Source organism: Bombina bombina, chromosome 10 (assembly GCF_027579735.1).
Source record: "Bombina bombina isolate aBomBom1 chromosome 10, aBomBom1.pri, whole genome shotgun sequence".
Lineage (NCBI taxonomy): Eukaryota > Metazoa > Chordata > Amphibia > Anura > Bombinatoridae > Bombina > Bombina bombina.
Window position 1 is genome coordinate 204412603 of NC_069508.1, and position 22866 is coordinate 204435468.

A 22866-nucleotide genomic window follows, 5' to 3' on the forward strand; every position below is an offset into this window, starting at 1 on the left:
AAAATTGGTGATAAAAGTAAATTGGAAAGTTGTTTTAAAATGACATGCCCTATCTGAATCATGAAAGTTTTGTTTGGACTTGCCTGTCCCTTTAATATATTTTCAATGACTTGTTAAACCAGCTGCAGAGTATAAAATGTGAAAAATTGCATTTTCAGGTTTGTGTGTATGAAATTGCTGGTTTTGTTCCACAGCCTATTAAAATGGGTTGAGCTTGCAGGTAATATCAGATCTCATTATGTTATCACTTTGTGTACACACACTTGCTTCTTTATCTTATATCTGTTTGTAAACCAAAGCTCAATACTTCAAGAGAACAATGGAAAATTAACATTTTATTACTCAAATATGTGATAAGCCTGCCCAGAGGGCAGTCTATGTTTAAAAACTACACCCCCCCCCCCAAGATAGTTACAAAAAATAAATAAAAAAAAAATAAAAAAAAAATTACAGAAAACAAAAAAAAAAAAAAAAGGTATCCATCCAAAATAAAAAATACCCCTATAAAAATAAAAAATCCCCCCCCAAAATAAAAACACCCCCTAATCTAATACTAAACTACCAATAGCCCTCAAAAGGGCCTTTTGTAGAGCATTGCCCTAAGTTAAACAGCTCTTACCTCTGAAAAATACTAAATCCCCCCTAACAGTAAAAAAACCCCACCCACCAAACCCCCCAAAATAAAAAAATAAAAAATAAACACTAAAAAAACTAAATTACCCATTGCTTCTAAAGAGTCATTTGTATGGGCATTGCCCTTAAAAGGGCGTTCAGCTCTATTTCAATTGCCCAAATCCCTAATCTTAAAAATAACCCCCCCCCCCAAAAAAAAAAAAAAACCCTAACACTAAGCCCCAAATAGGTACTCACGGTTCCTGAAGTCCGGCGGATCCATCATCTTCTATCTTCATCCACAGCGAAGGCAGTGTGGAGCGTAGGTGTGGAGCGGTCTTCCCAGATGTGGCACTCCTCTTCATGCGATCGGCCACCGCACACTGAAGATTGAATAGAAGGTACTCCATATTTATTGGGGTACCTTGCATTCCTATTTGCTGATAAGGCGGCACGGAGTGGAGGTGAAGAGCTGTTTTCCCGATGCCTACATCATCAATGGCGGCGGTCCTCAGCTGCATGGAGGCTCCACTTCATCCGATGTCCGTTGTAGACTGAAGATTGAATGCAAGGTACCGCAATCAATTTGGGGTACCTTGCATTCCTATTGGCTAAAATTTTGAAATCAGCCAATAGGATTTCATTAGCTCTCATCCTATTGGCTGATTTTAAAATATCAGCAAATAGGAATGCAAGGTACCCAAATAAATATGGAGTACCTTCCATTCAATCTTCAGTCTGCGGTGGACGACCGCATGAAGAGGAGCGCCACATCTGGGAAGACCACTCCACACCTCCGCTCTGCGCTGCCTTCGCTTTGGATGAAGATAGAAGATGAAGGACCCGCCTGGAAGAAGACCTTCTCCGCCGGACTTCAGGAACCGCGAGTACCTTTTTGGGGCTTAGTGTTAGGGTTTTGTTTTTTTGGAGGGGGATTATTTTTAAGATTAGGGATTTGGGCAATTGAAAAAGAGCTGAATGCCCTTTTAAGGGCAATGCCCATACAAATGCCCCTTTAGGGGCAATGGGTAGTTTAGGTTTTTTAGTGTTAGGTTTTTTATTTTGGGAGGTTTTACTGTTAGGGGGGACTTGGTTTTTTCTTTTTAATGTAAAAGAGCCGATTTCTTTAGGGCAATGCCCTACAAAAAGCCCTTTTAAGGGCTATTGGTAGTGTTTATTCTTAGATAAGGGGGTGTTTATATTTGGGGGGGTGGGCTTTTTTATTTTCATAGGGATTAGGTTATTTTTTTTATTTTGTCTAATGTGGTTTATTGTGTGTAATGTTAGCCTTTTTTAATTTTCTGTAATTTTAGATTAGTTTAAACTTAGTTTTCTTTATTTTTATTGTAATTTAGGATTATTTTAATTTATGTAATGGGGTTAATTTAGGGGGTGTTAGGTTAGGGGGTAAGTGATTAGTTATTTGCGTTGTGAGGTTTGGCGGTTTAGGGGTTAATAGATTAAGTTAATTAGCGATGTGGGTTAATGGCGGTTTAGGGGTTAATAGATGTATTAGGTAATTTGCGATGTTGGAGTTGGTGGATTTAGGGGTTAATCATTTTATTAGATTTTTTGGGGGGGTTTATTACTTATTGCAGGCGGTTAGGTTTTTTTTTTGTAATGCTCCGTTTGCCTTCGCTGCATCCCGGTGGATTCCGAAATTGGCAGGGTGGTGAAAGAATCCACCGCAGCGAAGCTGCATCCAGGTGAATTCTTTTGGCTGCGCGCGGACCCAACATTCCTTTGAGGATGCGTGTGCAACTGGCAACACCGACGGACGCGTTACAAACGCAATTATAGTATAGATTATCCTGTGCCCCACTGGGAGTGTAATTTATTTTGCTGGCTGTGTTTACTTAGGCTTGTCAATAGCCTAAACTCCAGTATAGAAACTTTTAGTGTAGGTTGGGATTCCACAGGCTAAATTAGCTATTTAAAATGATGAAATAAGGGTAAAGTAGCTACTTGTAAACAATTTAATACACTTCAGCAGGTAAAATGGATCATGCGAACAATTTAAAGGGGAGAGATTTTTGTGTAAACTGTCCCTTTAACAATATGCACAAAAAGGTACAAACCTAGTAAGTATAAGGTAATTTTCAGCTATAACAGAATATATAGATGGTTAGCAACTTACCTAGCGCTGGGTATCCAAGATAAAACCTATCAGCTCCCAGCCATCCAAGGAATAAGGAGAGAGCAACTGCCACTTTGTAAGAATAGCCATTTCTGCATAGAAACACAATTTGTACATGAACTGCTGATGCCACAGCACATTTAAAGAACCTTTAATCAGGATTATGCAGATCAATAATTCTTGTCTAGTAGCAAAATGTCCAGCAACTAATTCATTCAACAGCAATCAAATTAATGTTCAGCACCGTGCAAGAACGCTAAATACCAAACAAACAATGCAAACAGTTTTTATTTGATATATAAGCACTTGTATGTTATTGCTAACAGTTTACGAGGCCCTGGCAATAACGGGGTTAATGCTCAAGCTGATTAAACATTTTTTTTTGTCTGCAATGTTTTTAAGCCTTTCAAATCCAGACAAAAAAATTATACCTTGATCACTGCATTCTGATCAATAAAAAAAATATCTTTTTAGCAAACGATACAAAGAAAATTAATAGAAGTAAATCGCATGCTCTAAATCATGAAAGAAAAATTTTGGGTTCATATCCCTTTAAATATCGGTTGTATTGCAGAGCAAAGTTATAAGGTCTTTAAAGTGAAGGTCCATTTTGATGAATTAGCGCCCGGTTTTTAATAAACCAATTAAAAACAAGGGCACTTTAATTCATCAAAATTGACATTTCCCCGTGTTCTTCAAAAACTTACCTTTTAATCCTGAATGCCGCTTCAGCGATTCCCCTGGCCGTCGGAAGCCTCTGCTGACGTCAGAAATGATGAATCAGGCTTCCTCCGGATTAGCCATTTTGGACCCGCGAATGCGGCTTGCGACGAGCGGAGGAAGTGCTGGAGCGGCTGCCAGGATTAAAAGGTAAGTTTTTGAAGAAAACCGTGAAATGTCAATTTTGATGAATTAAAGTGCCCTTGTTTTTAATAGGTTTATTAAAACCCGGGCACTAATTCATCAAAATGGACCTTCACTTTAAAGGTTCTATAGCAAAATAATTTGTTTAAATTTTTTTATTTTTTTTTAAATTACCCGAAAACCGCTTTTAATTAATGCTATTTTCCAAAAACTACAAAGAAGTAGGAAAACGGATGCCTCAAAAAAAAATTTACAATCAGCGAATGCTACCCAGGTGCTGAACCAAAAATGGGCTGGCTCCTAAGCTTTACAGTCCTGCTTTTCAAATAAAGATACCAAGAGAACAAAGAAAATTGATAATAGGAGTAAATTAGAAAGTTGCTAAGAATTGCTGCTCTATCTGAATCATGAAAGTTAAAACGTGGGTTTCATATCCCTTTAAACCAGGTTGCTAGGAACATGCCTGATAGCTCACATTAGATTACGTTACATTTTTTAATAGCTACTAAGTAAAGCACTTTACATTTCCGTACTCGTTACCTTATTTTCAGACTAAACACAGGAAAAGTCATGATGACGGTGTGGGACTACTTTGTGGGGAACATTTATGAAGATTACTAGGAGCTGTTATAAGCCGGCACATTAAAGGGAAACCCCTTTCTTTTTTCATGATTCAGATAGACCATACATTTTAAAGCAACATTCCAATTTACTTCTATTATCAATTTTGTGCATTCTCTTGGTGTCCTTTATTAAAGGAATAGCAATGCACTACAGGAAGCTAGATGAACACAATTGTTAAGCCAATGACAAGAGGCAAATATGTGCAGCCACCAATCAGCAGCCTAGCTCCCAGCTCCTGAGCCTACCTAGGTATGCTTTTCAAACTATACCAAGAGAACAGAGCAAATTACATAATAGAAGTAAACTGGGAAGTTGTTTAATATTGCATACTGTATCTGAATCACAAAAGAAAAAGTTTGTGTTTTATGTCTCTAACACATTTGGCTTTTGTTTTGTTTTTTTGCTTGAAAAAGTGATTTATCTTGAAAATAAAACAGCTGTAGATCTCTGCTAAGGCTCAATGGCCAACACTGATCTAACAGCCAATGAGCCTTAGCAGGAAGTACCTGTCAGCCAATGAGCCTTAGCAGGAAGTACCTGTCAGCCAATGAGCCTTAGAAGGAAGTACCTGTCAGCCAATGAGCCTTAGCAGGAAGTACCTGTCAGCCAATGAGCCTTAGCAGGAAGTACCTGTCAGCCAATGAGCCTTAACAGGAAGTACCTGTCAGCCAATGAGCCTTAGCAGGAAGTACCTGTCAGCCAATGAGCCTTAGCAGGAAATAGATTAATGATACTGCTGTTTTAGTTCCAAATTAAATTCAAACAACTTGTATCACAATGTTTAAACGCTGATCTTTCATATAAAAAAAATTCAATGCAGTGTCATTTAAGTTACAAAAACATAAAATATAATACTTACACATTGCGGCAAGGAAAGGGCCTGTAAAACCCTACTTCATTACCAGAAAACATTGTCACATTTCCACCATAATCCTTACAGGAAATATTAGGAGCCGGAAAACATGGTGCTACAAAATGAATACAAACACACACACACAAAAAAAATTAATCTTCAAGTCAAACTCCCTCACCCCCCCCCCCCAAAAAAAAAACAAGTAAAAATACTTCCAATAAACACACAGTTTTTTAATCATACTTCTTTGATCTACATTAAACCAAGTAGAAAACATAATTTATGTAAGAGCTTACCTGATAAATTAATTTCTTTCATATTGGCATGAGCTAGTGACGTATGGGATATACAATCCTACCAGGAGGGGCAAAGTTTCCCAAACCTCGAAATGCCTATAAATACACCCCTCACCACACCCACAATTCAGTTTAACGAATAGTCAAGTAGTGGGGTGATAAAGAAAAGGAGTAAAAAGCATCAAATAAAAGGAACTGGAAATATAATTGTGCTTTATACAAATAAACATAACCACCATAAAAAGGGTGGGTCTCATGGACTCTTGCAATATGAAAGAAATTAATTTATCAGGTAAGTTCTTACATAAATTATGTTTTCTTTCATGTAATTGGCAAGAGTTCATGAGCTACTGACGTTTGGGATAGTAATACCCAAGATGTGGTACTCCACAGAAGAGTCACTAGAGAGGGAGGGATAAAATAATAACAGCCATTCTCCGCTGAAAAATTAAATCCACAACCAAAAGAATAAGTTTTTCTTATAATTGAAAAAAAAAAAAAAAACTTAAAACATAAGCAGAGGAATCAAACTGAAACAGCTGCCTGAAGAACTTTTCTACCAAAAACTGCTTCCGAAGAGGCAAATACATCAAAACGTTAGAATTTAGTAAATGTATGCAAAGAAGACCAAGTAGCTGCTTTGCAAATAAACTGAAGCTTCATTCTTAAAAGCCCACGAAGTGGAGACTGATCTAGTAGAATGAGCTGTGATTCTCTGAGGCGGGGCCTGACCCGACTCCACATAAGCCTGATGAATCAAAAGCTTTAACCAAGAGGGCAAAGAAATGGTAGAGGCTCGCTGACCTTTCCTAGAACCAGAAAAGAAAACAAATAGACTAGAAGTCTTCCTGAAATCATTATTAGCTTCAACATAATATTTCAAAGCTCTTACAACATCCAGAGAATGTAAGGATCTCGTCAAATAATTCTTAGGATTAGGACACAAAGAAGGGACAAGAATTTCCCTATTAATGTTGTTAGAATTCACAACTTTAGGTACAAATTTAAATGAAGTCCGCAAAACTGCCTTATCTTGAAGAAAAATCAGAAAAGGTGACTCACAAGAAAGAGCAGATAATTCAGAAACTCTTCTAGCAGAAGAGATAGCCAAAAGGAACAATACTTTCCAAGAAAGTAGTTTAATATCCAAAGAATGCATAGGCTCAAAAGGAGGAGCCTGTAAAGCCTTCAAAACCAAATTAAGACTCCAAGGAGGAGAAATTGATTTAATGGCAGGCTTGATACGGACCAAAGCCTGAACAAAACAGTGAATATCAGGAAGCTTAACAATCTTTCTTTGAAATAAAACAGAAAGAGCAGAGATTTGTCCCTTCAAGGAACTTACAGATAAACCTTTATCCAAACCATCCTACAGAAACTGTAAAATTATAGGAATTCTAAAAGAATGCCAGGAGAATTTATGAGAACACCATGAAATATAGAAGTCTTCCAAACTCGATAATAAATCTTCCTAGAAACAGATTTACAAGCCTGTAACATAGTATCAATCACTGAGTCAGAGAAACCTCTATGACTAAGCACTAAGCGTTCAATTTCCATACCTTCAAATTCAATGATTTGAGATCCTGATGGAAAAAAACGGTCCTTGAGACAGAAGATCTGGTCTTAAAGGAAAAGGAAGTGGCCATGGTTGACAACTGGACATCCGGACAAGGTCCATATACCAGAACCTGTGAGGCCATGCTGGTGCTACCAGAAACACAAACAAATGTTTCATGATGATCTTGGAGATCACTCTTGGAAGAAGAACTAGAGGCGGGAAGATATAAGCAGGTTGGTAAAACCAAGGAACTGCCAACGCATCCACCGACTCCGCCTGAGGATCCCTGGACAGGTACCTGGGAAGTTTCTTGTTCAGATGGGAAGCCCTCAGATCTATTTCTGGAAGACCTCACATCTGAACAATCTGAAAAAACACATCTAGATGGAGTGATCCCTGCCCCGGATGTAAAGTCTGACAGTTCCCAATTGTCTACACCTGGGATATGTACCGCAGAAATTAGACAAGAGCTTGATTCCGCCCAAGCAAGTATCCGAAATACTTCTTTCATAGCGAGGGGACTGCGAGTCCCACCCTGATGATTGACATATGCCACAGTTGTGATAGTGTCCGTCTGAAAACAAATGAATGGTTCTCTCTTCAATAGAGGCCAAACCTGAAAAGCCCTGAAAATAGCACAAAGTACTAAAATATTAATTAGTAACTTCGCCTCTTGAGATTTCCAAACCCTTTGAGCTGTCAGAGATCCCCAGACAGCTCCCCAACCTGAAAAGACTTGCATCTGTTGTGATTACAGTCCAGGTTGGACGAACAAAGGAGGCCCCTTGAACTATACGATGGTGGTCTAACCACCAAGTCAGAGAGAGTCGAACATTGGGATTTAAGGATATTAATTGTGATATCGTTGTATAATCCCTGCACCATTGATTCAGCATACAAAGCTGGAGAGGTCTCATATGAAAACGAGCAAAAGGGATCACGTCCGATGCTGAAGTCATGAGACCTAAAACTCCATGCACAAAGCCACTGAAGGGAATGACTGAGACTGAAGGTTCCGACAAGCTGAAACCAATTTTATTCGTCTCTTGTCTGTTAGAGACAAGTCATGAACACTGAATCTATCTGGAAACCTAAAAAGGTGACCCTTGTCTGAGGAATCAAGGAACTTTTTGGTAAATTGATCCTCCAACCATGTCTTTGAAGAAACAACACTAGTTGATTTGTGTGAGATTCTGCAGAATGTAAAGACTGAGCTAGTACCAAGATGTCGTCCAAATAAGGAAAAACCGCAATACCCTCTTCTCTGATTACAGAGAGTAGGGCACAGAGAACCTGTGGAAAAATTCTTGGAGTGGTCGCTAGGCCAAATGGAAAAGCGACAAATTGGTAATGCTTGTCTACAAAAGAGAATCTCAGAAACCGATAGTGATCTGCATGAATCGGAATGTGAAGATATGCATCCTGTAAGTCTATCGTGGACATATAATGACCTTGCTGAACTAAAGGGAAAATAGTCCTTATATTTACCATTTTGAAAGTTGGCACTCTTACAAAACGGTTCAAAATTTTCAGATCCAGAACTGGCCTGAATTAATTTTCTTTCTTTGGGACAATGAATAGATTACCCCTGAAAGCTCTAGATCTGAAACACTTCAGAAAAGCCTGACCCTTCACTGAATTTGCTGGAACGCGTGAGAGAAAAAAAAAATCTTCTGACAGGAGGTCTCATTCTGAATCCTATTCGATACCCTTGAGAGACAATGCTCTGAATCCTATGATTTTGGATAGAATCTGCCCAAATGTTCTGTAAAAATTTTTATTCTGCCCCCACCAGCTGAACTGGAATGAGGGCCGCACCATCAAGCAGACTTGGGGGCTGGCTTTGGTTTCTTAAAAGGCTTGGATTTATTCCAACATGAAGAAGGCTTCCAATTGGAACCAGATTCCTTGGGGGAAGGATTTGGTTTCTGTTCCTTATTCTGTCGAAAGGAACGAAAACGAATAAAAGCTTTAGATTTACCTTTAGATCTTTTATCCTGAGGTAAAAAAACTCCCTTCCCCCCAGTGACAGTTGAAATAATGGAATCTAACTGAGAACCAAATAAATTGTTACATTGGAAAGAAAGAGATAGTAATCTAGACTTAGATACCATATCAGCATTCCAATATTTGAGACACAAAGCTCTTCTAGGTAAAATAGCTAAATACATAGATTTAACATCAATTTTGATGATATCAAAAATAGCATCACAGATAAAATTATTAGCATGTTGAAGCAAGCGAACGATGCTAGAAAAATCAGAATCTGTTTCCTGTTGCGCTAAGCTTTCCAACCAGAAGGTTGATGCAGCTGCATCAGCTATAGAAATTGCAGGCCTGAGAAGATAGCCAGAATATAAATAAGCTTTCCTTAGATAAGATTCAAGTTTCCTATCTAAAGGATCCTTAAAGGAAGTACTATCTTCCATAGTGATAGTAGTGCGTTTGGCAAGAGTAGAAGTAGCCCCATTAACTTTGGGTATTTTTTCCCAAAACTCCAATCTGGCTGCTGGCAAAGGATACAACTTTTTAAACCTTGAAGAAGGAATAAAAGTACCACCAGGCCTATTCCATTCCTTTGAAATCATATCAGAAATAGTATCAGGAACTGGAAAAACCTCTGGAGTACACACAGGAGGTTTATAAACAGAATTTAAATCTTTACTAGTTTTAATATCAAGAGGACTAGTTTCCTCAATATCCAAAGTAATTAACACTTCTTTCAACAAGGGACTAATATACTCCATCTTAAAGAGATAAGTAGATTTGTCAGTGTCAATATATGAGGTAGGATCTTCTAAATCAGAAAGATCCTCATCAGAGGATAATTCAGTATGTTTTCGGTCATTTGAAAATTCATCATCTTTATGAGAAGTTTTAAAAGACCTCTTACTTTTATTAGAAGGCGGAATGGCAGACAAAGTCTTCTGAATCGCATCAGCAATAAAATCTTTTAAATTCACAGGGATATCTTCTACATTAGATGTTGAAGGAACAACAGGCATTGTACTAGTACTGATGGATACATTCTCTGCATGTAAAAGCCAATCATGACAACTGTTACATACTACAGCTGGAGATATAATCTCCGCTAATTTACAACAGATACACTTATATTTGGTAGAACTGTTATCATGCAGCAGGAATCCAACAGTGGCTTCGGAGACAGGATGAGATTGAGACATTTTGCAACTGTAAGAGAAAAAAACAACATATAAAGCAAAATTATCAATTTCCTTATATGGCAGTTTCAGGAATTGGAAAAAAATGCAAACATCATAGCCCTCTGAGCATAGAAAAACCAAATTTTTTGGTGCTAACAACATCCGGAAATGACGCAACTCCGGTCATTGCAGACGCAACCTTGTGCAAGGAACCTGGCGTCAACTAAGACGCCGGAAATGACGAATTTGCGTCACCGAACGTACCTTTGCGCCAAAAAAAAATCTCGTGCCAAGAATGACGCAATAAATATCAGCATTTTGCGGCCTCGCAAGCCTAAATTTTGCCTGCGAAAATTAATGAAAACCATCAATTTAAAATAACTTCCTAAATATGTACTCCCTTCACATCCCTCTGACATTCACTGTACTCTGAGAGGAATTGGGCTTCAAAATGCTGAGAAGCGCATACCACAGAAGAAAATCAAGCACAAACTTACTTCACCACCTCCATAGGAGGCAAAGTTTGCAAAAACTGAATTATGGGTGTGGTGAGGGGTGTACTTATAGGCATTTTGAGGTTTGGGAAACTTTGCCCCTCCTAGTAGGATTGTATATCCCATACGTCACTAGCTCATGGACTCTTGCCAATTATATGAAAGAAATGTTTTTGTTTTTTTAACTTATAAAAGTAAAATGGAATATGGTTTGCAGTCTTAAAATAGTTGTAGGGACATTTAACCTCCATCAAAGCATCATGGTAATGTGGAGCATTTTATGACTTTGTTGTGTTATTTACAGCACTGATCTGTGTGTAGCCCCCTCATAAAGATGGTCCTATACTATTATGATAGCAGATCACACAACAAAAATGTATGCATTACCTAAGAAGAAAATAAAGAAAACAGGTATGCTATTTAATTATGTTGGTCCTGATGAAGTTCCAATGTAAACACTTGCTTGAAAAAGGAAAATCACGATTGTCAGTGTGATCATGTGATTTCAAGGCTGGTTCGGATCATGGGGAACTGCCTACAATGCTAAACACACTCCCAGTCGGATTTCCATTTGACTAAAAGAAGGAGGGTGCAGGACGCCAAAAAAGGTAGAACGTTCCATGCCGTCCTAATGGCGTTTAGGGGTTTAAATTACCCCAGTCTGGTAGACTTAGAAACATAGATTTTGATGGCAGATAAGAGCCATAGGCCCAGCAAACCTTATGCTTGTCCCAGGCATTCTTAAAGTCCCCCCACAGTGTTTGTCATTTCCACCTCTTGTGGCAGTTTATTGCATGAATCAATCACCCTTTCTGTAAAGAAGTGCTTCCTCAAATTACTCCCGAATATACTACTCTTCAGCTTGAGATCATAACCCCTTGTTCTTGACTTATACTTCTGCTCTCACGCAATTGTTTGGGAGAGAGCTCTTGTGCAATCTTACATTTCACCAGCTGCTTACATTTTGGTTATAATCTCATCAGCTAGGGAGATGATATAATGCCCACTAGCTTCTGTGAGGTAGCTGATGATACAGTGGCTATTGTACAAATTAAAATCATAATTGATCCTATTATATTACTGTATAAACATTAGATGTCAAAGTGGTATAAACCACTAAACAAATGTCAGGATATAATCTGTTCATACCAAAGATTATCCTGAGGATATTATGCAGATTTTATTTTTTAAATTATATTGGCTATTTAAATACTAAAGAAAAAGTGCAACATTTTACTCGTCAAAAAGTAATAAGGGTTAAAGGGACATTATACTCATTTTCTCTTTTTGCATAGATGTTTTGTAGATCTATTTATATAGCCAATAAAGTTTTTTGTTTTTTTAAAATGTATAGTTTTGCTTATTTTTAAATAACATTGCTCTGATTTTCAGACTCCTAGTTTTAGGAGAATACTGACGTATACCTACTCCAGCTTGTTTCTATTTGAGTAAAGGGTCTTTTCATATGCAAAAGAAGGGGGGTGTCTTATTTCCAACTTGCAGTGGGTTTTCAAGCTACCTTTTCAGCAGAGCTAAACTGGGAGCTTGTACGTTTTTAAAGTTTTATACTGGATTTTTATATTAATATCTGTGTGTCTTATTCTTTATAGTAATGTCTATTACATGCAGTTATATGAAAATTAGTGTATACTGTCCCTTAAACTGTTTATTAAACTGGGTTTCCCCAATCTTAAAGGGACATGAAACCCAAAATGTTTCTTTTATGATTCAGAAAGAGCATACATTTTTAAACAACTTTCTAATTTACTTCTATTACATTTTCTTTGTTGTTTTGGTATCCTTTGTTGAAAAGCAGGGATTTAACCCCTTAATGAGCACAGCACTTTTCCATTTTCTGTCCGTTTGGGACCAAGGCTATTTTTACATTGTTGCGGTGTTTGTGTTTAGCTGTAATTTTCCTCTTACTCATTTATTGTACCCACACATTATATACTGTTTTTCTCGCCCAAAAAAAAAAAAAAAAAAAAAAAAAATTATATATATATATATATATATATATATATATATATATATATATATATATATATATATATATATAAAAATGTGGGGGGGGGGGAAAAAACACTTTTTCTAACTTTGACCCCCAAAATCTGTTACACATCTACAACCACCAAAAAACACCCATGCTAAATAGTTTCTAAATTTTGTCCTGAGCTTAGAAATACCCAATGTTTACATGTTCTTTGCTTTGTTGCAAGTTATAGGGCAATAAATACAAGTAGCACTTTGCTATTTCCAAACCACTTTGTTTAAAAATTAGCGCTAGAATATCCCTTGACATGTATATATATTTTTTTAGAAGACATCCCAAAGTATTGCTCTAGGCCCATTTTGGTATGTTTCATGCCACCATTTCACCGCCAAATGCGAACAAATACAAAAATTTGTTCACTTTTTCACAAACTTTCGGTTTCTCATTGAAATTATTTACAAATAGCTTGTGCAATTATGGCATAAATGGTTGTAAATTCTTCTCTGGGATCCCCTTTGTTCAGAAATAGACATATATGGCTTTGGCGTTGCTTTTTGGTAATTAGAAGGCCGCTAAATGCCACTGTGCACCACACGTGTATTATGCCCAGCAGTGAAGGGGTTAATTAGGGAGCATGTAGGGAGCGTTTTGGGGTAATTTTAGCTTTACTGTAGTAAACAACCCAAAGTATTGATCTAGGCCCATTTTGGTATATTTCATGCCACCATTTCACCGCCAAATGCGATAAAAAAAAAAAAAAAGTAAAATTTTTGACAATTTTAGGTTTCTCACTGAAATAATTTACAAACAGCTTGTGCAATTATGGCACAAATGGTTGTAAATGCCTCTCTGGGATCCCCTTTGTTCAGAAATAGCAGACATATGTTTTTGGCATTGCGTTTTGGTAATTAGAAGGCCGCTAAATGCCGCTGCGCACCACACGTGTATTATGCCCAGCAGTGCAGGGGTTAATTAGGGTGCTTGTAGGGTTAATTTTAGCTTTAGTGTAGTAGAGAACCCAAAGTATTGGTCTAGGCCCATTTTGGTATATTTCATGCCACCATTTCACCGCCAAATGCGATCAAATAAAAAAAATCATTCCTTTTTTCACAAACTTTAGGTTTCTCACTGAAATAATTTACAAACAGCTTGTGCAGTTATGGCACAAATGGTTGTAAATGCTTCTCTGGGATCCCCTTCAGAAATAGCAGACATATATGGCTTTGGCGTTGCTTTTTGGTAATTAGAAGGCCGCTAAATGCCGCTGCGCATCACACGTGTATTATGGCTAGCAGTGAAGGGGTTAATTAGGTAGCTTGCAGGGTTAATTTTAGCTTTAGTGTAGAGATCAGCCTCCAACCTGAAACATAAGACCCCCCTGATCCCTCCCAAACAGCAATCTACCCCCCCCCCCCTCCCCACAATTGTCCCTGCCATCTTAAGTACTGGCAGACTAAAATAAAAAATATATTTGGGCTTTTTTGTTTTTTTTTTAGCATATTTACATATGCTGCGGTGTAGGATCCCCCATTAGCCCCCAACCTCACTGATCCCCCACCAAACAGCTCTCTAACCCTCCCCCTCTACCTTAATGGGCACCATCTTGGGTACTGGCAGCTGTCTGCCAGTACCGAGTTTAGAGAAACAAAATATGCTTTTTTAAAATTGTTTTGCCCTTTTCTGTAGTGTAGCTTCCCCCCCCCCCCCAAAGACCAACACCCCCACCAGATCCCTTAGATTGTTTTTTAATTGTTAATACCCCCGTTTTTTTTCCAACTTTTAACATTAAAATTTTCTGTAGTGTAGCGGTTCCCACCTGCCGCCCCCCGTGCGCGCGAGCGTCCGTCCGTGCCCCCATCAATCCCGCCCCCCTCCACATCACACGGCCCATCGATGGCCGCCCACCCGCCTCCCAACGATACTGGCCATCGATGTCCGGTGTAGAGAGGGACGCAGAGTCCATGTCACATCAGCTGTTTAACACATTTTGCCCCTAATGCGCATGCGTGCCAGCGTCATCACATACCTGGCCGCATACGTCACTGTGAAACTAGACTTGTGAAATTAAGAATCGCATGCGCGGGATTTTCTATCACAAATGGGGGGGGTTTATGGATCGCTGTTTATTCGTCCCTGCATGACAAACAGCCACTCGGCTCTCGCCACTGCTTCTGTTGGTATACAAACAAGAAGGCGTGCATTCAAAGTACTTCACTTTATGCTTAGTTTAGTGGCGAGAGCCCAGTGGCTGTTTGCTATAGAAAGGCTTCTTAATTTCACAAGTCTAAATAGTTTCACAGTGACGTATGCGGCCAGGTATGCGAGGACGCTGGCACGCATGCGCATTAGGGGCAAAATGTCTACAACATCTGATGTAACGTCACAGGAAGTGACATGGTTCTCTCTTTTGAAAAGTTCGGTCCCTTAACAGAACACCGACATTTAAACTTACATTCTTGTATTTCAAATAAAGATAACAAAAGAATGAAGACAATTTGATACTAGGAGTAAATTAGAAAGTTGCTTAAAATTGCTGCTCTATCTGAACCACGAAAGAAAAACTTTGGGTTCAGTGTCCCTGTAAGCTCAGTAGCGTGAACATGTCTAGAGCACTATATGGCAGCAGTTTTACAAGAGCACTAGACGGAGCACTATTTCCTGCCATATAATGCTCCAGACGCCTACCTATGTATCACTTCAACAGAAAATACCATGGGATCAAAACAAATTTGATAATAGAAGTAAACTGGAAACTTTTTTTAAAATTGTATTCTCTGCCTGAACCACAAAAGAAAATTGTTGGGTTTCCTATCCCTTTAAAGCACCTGCTAAGGCCAGTAATATCAAGGCGTTGCTAGAGCGGGTAAACGATAGCGCTGCTGAATGCAACGTCAGGTTTATGAAGTCTGGACTTGTAAAGGCCATCATTTTCAGAGAAAGTGCTATGGTAATAATGTGTAATCTGTGATGCTCCGCGTCCCGCAAAGCCTAAAATCAGACGTGGAAGAGAATATACAATATTCAGAACTATTAAAGAAGAGACTCCAGTCTTATATGGACTTTACATCTCTCTGAATGTTTTCCTATAACCAATTACTGTAATGTGGGATTCTGTACTTTGTGCCAATGCTTCTTTAATTCGGCTATTTATCTCAATCAGAAGAAGATGGTCTGCACCTTGTTATTTCCCGCTTACCATAAGATGTGTTGTTCGCACACCTAACAGGTTCTTGCGTTGCAGGGTTTATTTCTGGGTCTTTACAGATATATGTTCAAAGAATTAAAGAAGTTTTACATTATTTAAGAACAAATAAAGTTTAAAAGTAAACTGCATTCAGAAATAACAAGAAATCTATCCAATGTAACAGATTCTGATTAGAGACACGAACAAAGCATTACAGCATTTTATTATTGCACTACTGATTGCAGAGAACTGTGCGTTAACCAATGCAATAGAGTTGTTTCTATAAGAAACCTTGCAATTATTCATCTTTAAAGGGATGGTCTAGTCACAATTAAACTTTCATGATTCAGATACAGCAGCAATTTAAGGCAACTTTCTAATTTACTCCCATTATCAAATTTTTCTTCATTCTCCTGGTATCTTTATTTTAAAAAAACAAGAATGTAAGCTTAGGAGCCGGACCATTTTTTGTTCAACACCCTGGGTAGCACTTTCTGATTGGTGGCTACATTTAGCTACCCAGGTGTTGAACCAAAAATGTTCTGTCTCCCAAGCTTACATCCATGCTTTTTTCAAATAAATATACCAAGAGAACGAAGACAATTTTATAATAGGAGTAAATTAGAATGTTGCTTGAAATTGCTGCTGTATCTGAATCATGAAAGTTTAATTTTGACTATACTATCCCTTTAAGTATACGCCTGAAAAAACTTTGATAATACTTAAAGGGACATTAAGATCAAAACTTAAGTGCACATAGATGAATTACATCTTTGAATAGAAACATATTTCCAATATAAATGTATTGGCAAAACTGCTTCTAGTAAAAGTTATCACTGTTTAATGTGTTAACGTTTTTCTCTGCACGTGAAGCATAGCAACATATTTTCAGTGCACCAGCATTTTAAATACTGCAGCTGCTCAGAGCACCAGTGGGGTTTGTATAATGTCAGCAATTAAATTGAGTCATTACCAGATGATACAAGAACCATAGGCTCTCAGCAAGTGATGCGTTTAAAATGCTGGTGCACATTGCATACTTAAATACACTTTTTTAAAACAGCTATAGCTTTTATAGAAGCATTTTTGCTAATACATGTATATTACAAAAATGCTTCTATTCAAAAGTAAAATGCATCCATATGGAGTCCAGTTTTGGCTGGAATGTCCCTTTAAAGGACCATTGTCCTGTAAAAGTTGTTTCCTCTTAATGTGTTCCCAATTACGTATAGCATCTGCAGAGTATGAAATGTATGTGATATTGTTCCTTTAGATTTATTCTTGTATTTAAAATAGCTGTTTTTGCTTATTGAAACAATCACCTATTGTTCTCAAGGACATGAGATGGGCTGAGCCTGTAGGAAGAGCAGACTGGTTATGTTTTCCCTATATAAACACAAATGCCAAAAGTTAGGTGTTAAAATGTTTATTATGGAGGATCAATAAGCAAAAACATTTACTGCAAATACAAAAACCTCTCTCCCCTCCCTATTGGGAGGTTGCTTTCTCTTTCTGCCTCCTATTTACAATGCTTTTCTAAAGAGAATATTTCAGTACTGAAACTTTCTGTAGAGGTGGAAGTTTCAAAAGACAAAATCAGCTATATCAAATACCAAAATAAAAAAGGTAAATGAGCTATTTGTATACAATGTAACACTTTCCAAGCAAGATGGATCATTGGGAACATATTAAAGGGGAGGAAATGTTACAGTAAAATGCCCCTTTAAAAAGGGACAGTAAACACATTGTGATTACAAGACATTTCTGTTGATATGTAGCAGTTAGCCTTGATAAGCCAGCAGGGTACATTAAAAAAAATCCTTTTTAATGCAATTATTTATAGACAGACTCCACCCACAATATTACAGTAGCCAATCTGGGTTTTATTCCACGAAAACAAGGCTAGTAATAAAGTTTGTATAAAATGTATTGTTGTGCAGTTGCTATCTGATAATGCCAATTAGGGGCAGATATGTAGAAGGGATAGCCTTGAGAAGTCAACAGGGTGCATTTCAAGTTCTGTGAATTAGAAATTGTTTAATTTTCAAAGCTAATTGACATGAGAAGGGGACAAATTAAATATGGGAAATATATTGCAAAGTTGTTTCTTGAGGCATAAACATTTTATATAAAAGTCAGTGTGTTTACAGTCTCATTAAGGCAAAGTTCAGTTAAAAGGAAGAATATGGAAGAAATGAATAGTTCTAATTAAAATAATCAAATAAGACAGAAGCACAATTTGAGGATCCCTAGTTCCTTCAATAGAACATACCCTTAGTATTTTTTATTTCAGTGCCATTACTTTTCATAATTTCTCACAGGTCCTACAAACACAGACAATTAAAATACAGTAAAGATTGCACTCAATATACTAAACCATTCTTACTACATCTGAGAAAAGAGATCCCCAAAATGTCAATAAAAAGTATTTATCACTGTTTGGCCAAATCCTGAGAGAAAGAAATAAAAAAAAAAAAAAAAAAGGGGAGGTTTTTCCTCGTGTCTTTATTTTAAGACCACATAACTCCTGTTTAGTGGACCACTGCATGTTTACACTGGGCATCACTGGGCATTGTGAAGTAGCCAAGAGGGGGCAAAGTAAAATCGTAAAATGTTCTGCTATCCAAGGCAAAAATGAACTGCATATTTTAACAAATGTATTTAATGATAATCTGTTCATAAGCATTGTCATTTTTTAACATTAGCTCATTTTAGCTAAGTATTGGCTTAAATTTTAGCCGGGTAGTGCACCCATTAAAAAGTTCCTGGAGAAAAGATGGGTATAAATTCTTGCACCCTGTTAAAAAAAAATTAAAAAAAAAAAAAAAAAAAAATCTAATTTACAGATCAATGAGGTTGTCTTTTTTGACACACTGTGTTGTGAAAAATTCTGCCTGCGAGCAGATATAACGCATTGAGAGAAGAGGAGACATATATATATATATATACACATACACAGAGAGGTCAGACTGATAAGCTTCTATCCAGAGTACACTGGGACTACTGCAGTAAGGATAGCAAGGACTCCGATGCAGTATATGATGCTGACTCAAATTGTGCTTATGGGGTCAACTAATCTGTTGGCACATAAAGACCTGCAGGGCACTGCTGGTTCTGAGAAGAAACTGCCACTGATCCAATCAGCAGCACTAGCTGCATGACCCAGCTGTGTAACCAGTGCTCTTAATTGGATTTGAGCATGTAATTGTAACTCTGTAATGGCCAATTAAATAAGAGAATGGCTTTAAGAAGAACTGCTGTCAAAGAAGGAACAACTATTGCATTGTGTGTAGTAACCCTGCTACTATAGTTGTACCCAGCAGGTTAATGCCCCTTTAAGGTAATGTTAATTTTTCTCTTTAATGTCTAAATACATAATATAAAGCAAATGAATATGTTTTCAAAATACTACTGCACTGTTACAAGTAATGTGTGACGTTATTCTACATAAAAGGTGTATGGTATACTAGAGTATGCCTGCCCCTACCCTATGTGTAACCAGGTTGATATATTGAGTCTAATAAGGATATGCTCCTACTGGATGTTACTAGGTTTTTTAATACACCGATTACCACGCTTAATTAACCCTTTGGCAGTCACAGCACAGCAGCGTAACCATCACTTGGTACCAAACGACGAGACCCTATCTGCAACACTTAAACAATAAATATGATATAATCCACACATTATAGTGCGTAAAGGATATTGTCCCAGACGCAGCTCGTCGCACTTCAGTATTCCATCGTCTGCCATAACACAGAAAATGGCAACGAACCACCAGCAAAAGACTCCAAACACAGCGGTAGGTAAGCGCCAGGGAGGCGCCATCTTGGGAGTGGCAAAACACTCAGGAAGAAAACGTGCTGTACGTTACGTCAACGTTACGTCAATTTACCTTTTTAGCGCCATCTTGGGAATGGCACAACACATTAGAAAATGATGCTTTGCTGTCATAATACGAAGTTCTAAAAATGTTCTGGACGCATAAGAATGCTGAATTGGAGTTCTCGACAGAACACAGGACGCGAACAACGGTCTTTGGATCTTAGATCCGCCTCCTGGGTTTACGCCCTGAGAGACAAAAAAAAGCTTCAATATTTATATTAGTATAAAAGAGTTTTTGTAGGTTTATTAAATTACCAGATTTTTTTTCATAACCAGATTATATAGCCACATGGTTTATGTAAATGGAGACTAAGTACCCACCCATGGAATTCACAGCCCCTCCCCTGAACAGCCATCCTCTTGCAAACCTTCATCATACATAACTAAATATATGAACATAGATGGTTAATATATACACAGTATCTAAAAAAAATTTTTTTTAAAAACAGTGGCATTTTAATTCATTAACATTTTTAAAGACGCTTCCTTTGTAAAATATTTACCTTCTAGCGATGGTAAACATTGCGCTATTCCCCTGCCCGCATCTCATACTTGATTTAGCTGAGTGATGATGAATCCGGCTTTATCCAATCGCTGCATGCCCCATTTGGTGTCCAGCTCGTGGGGCAACCAGCGATTGGATGAAGCCGGATTGGTTATTGCTCAGCTAAATCAAGTATGAGATGCAGGTGGAGAAACGGCACAATGTTTACCATCTCTAAAGGGTAAATATTTTACAAAGGAAGCGTCTTTAAATTAATTAAAGTGCCCCTGTTTTTATAAATAATTTTACATACAGGCATACCTCGTTTTATTGAGCTTCGCTTTATTGCGCTTCGCAGATATTGCTCTTTTTACAAAATGTAGATTTGTGGCAATCCTGTGTCGAGCAAGTCTATTGGTGCCATTTTCCAACATATATACTCATATAAACAGATAAATACACAAATATACACACCTATATATACACCCCACCAGCAAAATGATTATGACTCACTGAAGACTCAGATGATGGTTAGCATTTTTTAGCAATAAAGTATTTTTTAATTAAAGTATGTTCATTGTTTTTTTAGCCATAATGCTATTGCACACTTAATAGACTCCATTATAGTGTAAATATAGAAATACACAAGTAGACTGTGTTCCAGGAGCACTCTGTACCTCAGATGATGTGTAATCATAAAGGCGGAGACTCCGGTCTCCTGCCACGGCTCAAAGGAGAATGGGTGTAAGAAGAAAGTCAGCTGTGCTGCTATGCAGCCAAGGAAAGTCTGCTCACTATGCCAAAGTATACAGAAATAGCAATGCACATGGGTGAGCCAATCACATAAGGCATCTATGTGTAGCCAGGGAGAGAGAGAGCGCTGAAACAATTCACCTCAAAGTATACAGGTTGATATCAAAAATCCCCAGATAAAATTGATGATTGAAATCTATGTAAATAGTCTTCCTGCGCTAAAGGCCAGATTATGTGGACCTAAAGCTAAAACATTTGAGGTGACACTGAATAGATGGAAATGATCACTCAGGACATAAAATATGTTAAATATGAGCTAATATTTATTATTAATAAAAGAGATGATTAAAATATTTTCTTTGAAAATTTATTAGTAAAATAATTTTTTAATTTTTTTTTAAAAAAATGATTAAAAATAGAATTTAATTGAATTTTGTATTAAAAAGCTGATATAATAATGTTTTTCAGCAAAAATAACAGAGGCAAAAATGAAAAGAAAAGATATAAGTGAGGTGAGTGTACTGAGCAAAGGATATAGTTAGTATACACAGCACATTTAGTTAGTATGTTAGTATAGTTAGTGAGGTTATTCAAACAACAGATGCGGTTAATATACAGCAAGTGTAATGAGTGCAGTGGATTTGATTGAGGTTAAAGTGTAAACTAAAAATGGGTCAGCTAAAGGTGTATAAGCTCAAGTGGTGTGTGCTAAAAGTGGTGTGTGCTAAAAATGTATTATAAATTAAAATTATGTCAAATAAACAGCTATAAAATAAAAATACCTAAATTCATCAAGTGGACAGTTGTGCAAAAAAGCAATGTAAATGAAACTTAGCTAAAAAATAAAGTTAAATATTAAAGTTAAATAGAGCTAGGTTAATAAGGCAAAGTTAGTACAACTAAAACAGCGTAACTAAAATTTGGTATTAAAAATTGCCATTTCAAACACAATTGTGATAGAACTGTAAAATGAAAGTTCTTTTCTGTGCACAGATAAAGAGTGTTGGCATATGCAAAATGTTGGGCAAGTGAAATTTTCAGTGCCGTCTCCTTTTTATGTTAAAAGTACCTTGTGAGATCAGACTCACAGTCTTTTTTGTAATTCAATCCTATGGTAAAATCAAATGAAGTAATCCAAAGTTCAGGTAATACCAGGTTACCTTAAGCTGCTTTTATTCAAGGAAGCATCTGTCAGGTTGTTAATATAGTACCTTGTTTCTTTCCTTGTCCTTTGTGGTAAAGCCAAGTTACCACTATGAATTTCAAGCCGCATACAGGGCTGGTGTGACGTTAATGTGGTGCTTCCGCGTCTGGAAGCAGAGTAGTTCTCGTCTGGTCTTTTTCTTGATGATGGTAGTCTGACGTCACAGACTACGGTGGCTCAAATTGGCCAAAAAGAAGTAACGCGTTTCGGTCGTGGACCTTTCTCAAACTTCTGATTTGCTCTGTGTTCGTCTTGGTCTTTATATAGCAGAGCTTGTAACTTGACGTATGTAAGCACCTCCTTATTTGTTGTCAAAGGGCTAACATCTATAGGAAATGGGCAATTATCGTTATAATCATATATGGCTAATATTACAAAGACTGATTATTAGAGGAATAGATTACAGCTAAAAAATTAAAAGAAAACAATATTGCGAGTGGGGGAAATCATTTTATAAACTATCTTATAGAAGTATATCTTATAAAAAAGTATCATATATAGAAGTGTAAAATAATATACTTTTTGCCTGCGAGGTTTTTGCTGACTTTGGGGGTGACATAGTTTATAAGCCAATTATATTTTTGGATATTATAAAAACTAACATAGATAGGGAAAAAAGGTAAAAACATTATATGCTGCTATTTAGTATATGTAAAACAGATGGTTATATATAATAGTTTATAGAGGGGGTATTTATGTACGTGTACATTTAATATTTTGATAATGGATCGTTATGAATTGATATTTTGATTTTTGAT

General features: G+C 37.2%; 1 protein-coding gene across 2 annotated transcripts in view; it reads right to left on the reverse strand.

The window, feature by feature from the left end:
* The window catches only part of TM2D1 (TM2 domain containing 1), a 266966-nt gene extending 247346 nt beyond the window's left edge, over positions 1-19620 (reverse strand). For both annotated transcript variants that reach the window (XM_053693645.1, XM_053693644.1), the window contains exons 1-4: positions 19485-19620; positions 15795-15864; positions 5097-5205; positions 2750-2841 (exon numbers count right to left, since the gene is read on the reverse strand). In XM_053693645.1, the coding sequence (XP_053549620.1) occupies positions 2750-2841; positions 5097-5205; positions 15795-15864; positions 19485-19610 (397 nt within the window). In that variant the 5' untranslated portion in view covers positions 19611-19620. The remainder of the gene's footprint in view (positions 1-2749; positions 2842-5096; positions 5206-15794; positions 15865-19484) is intronic.
* Between the last annotated feature and the right edge of the window lie 3246 nt (positions 19621-22866).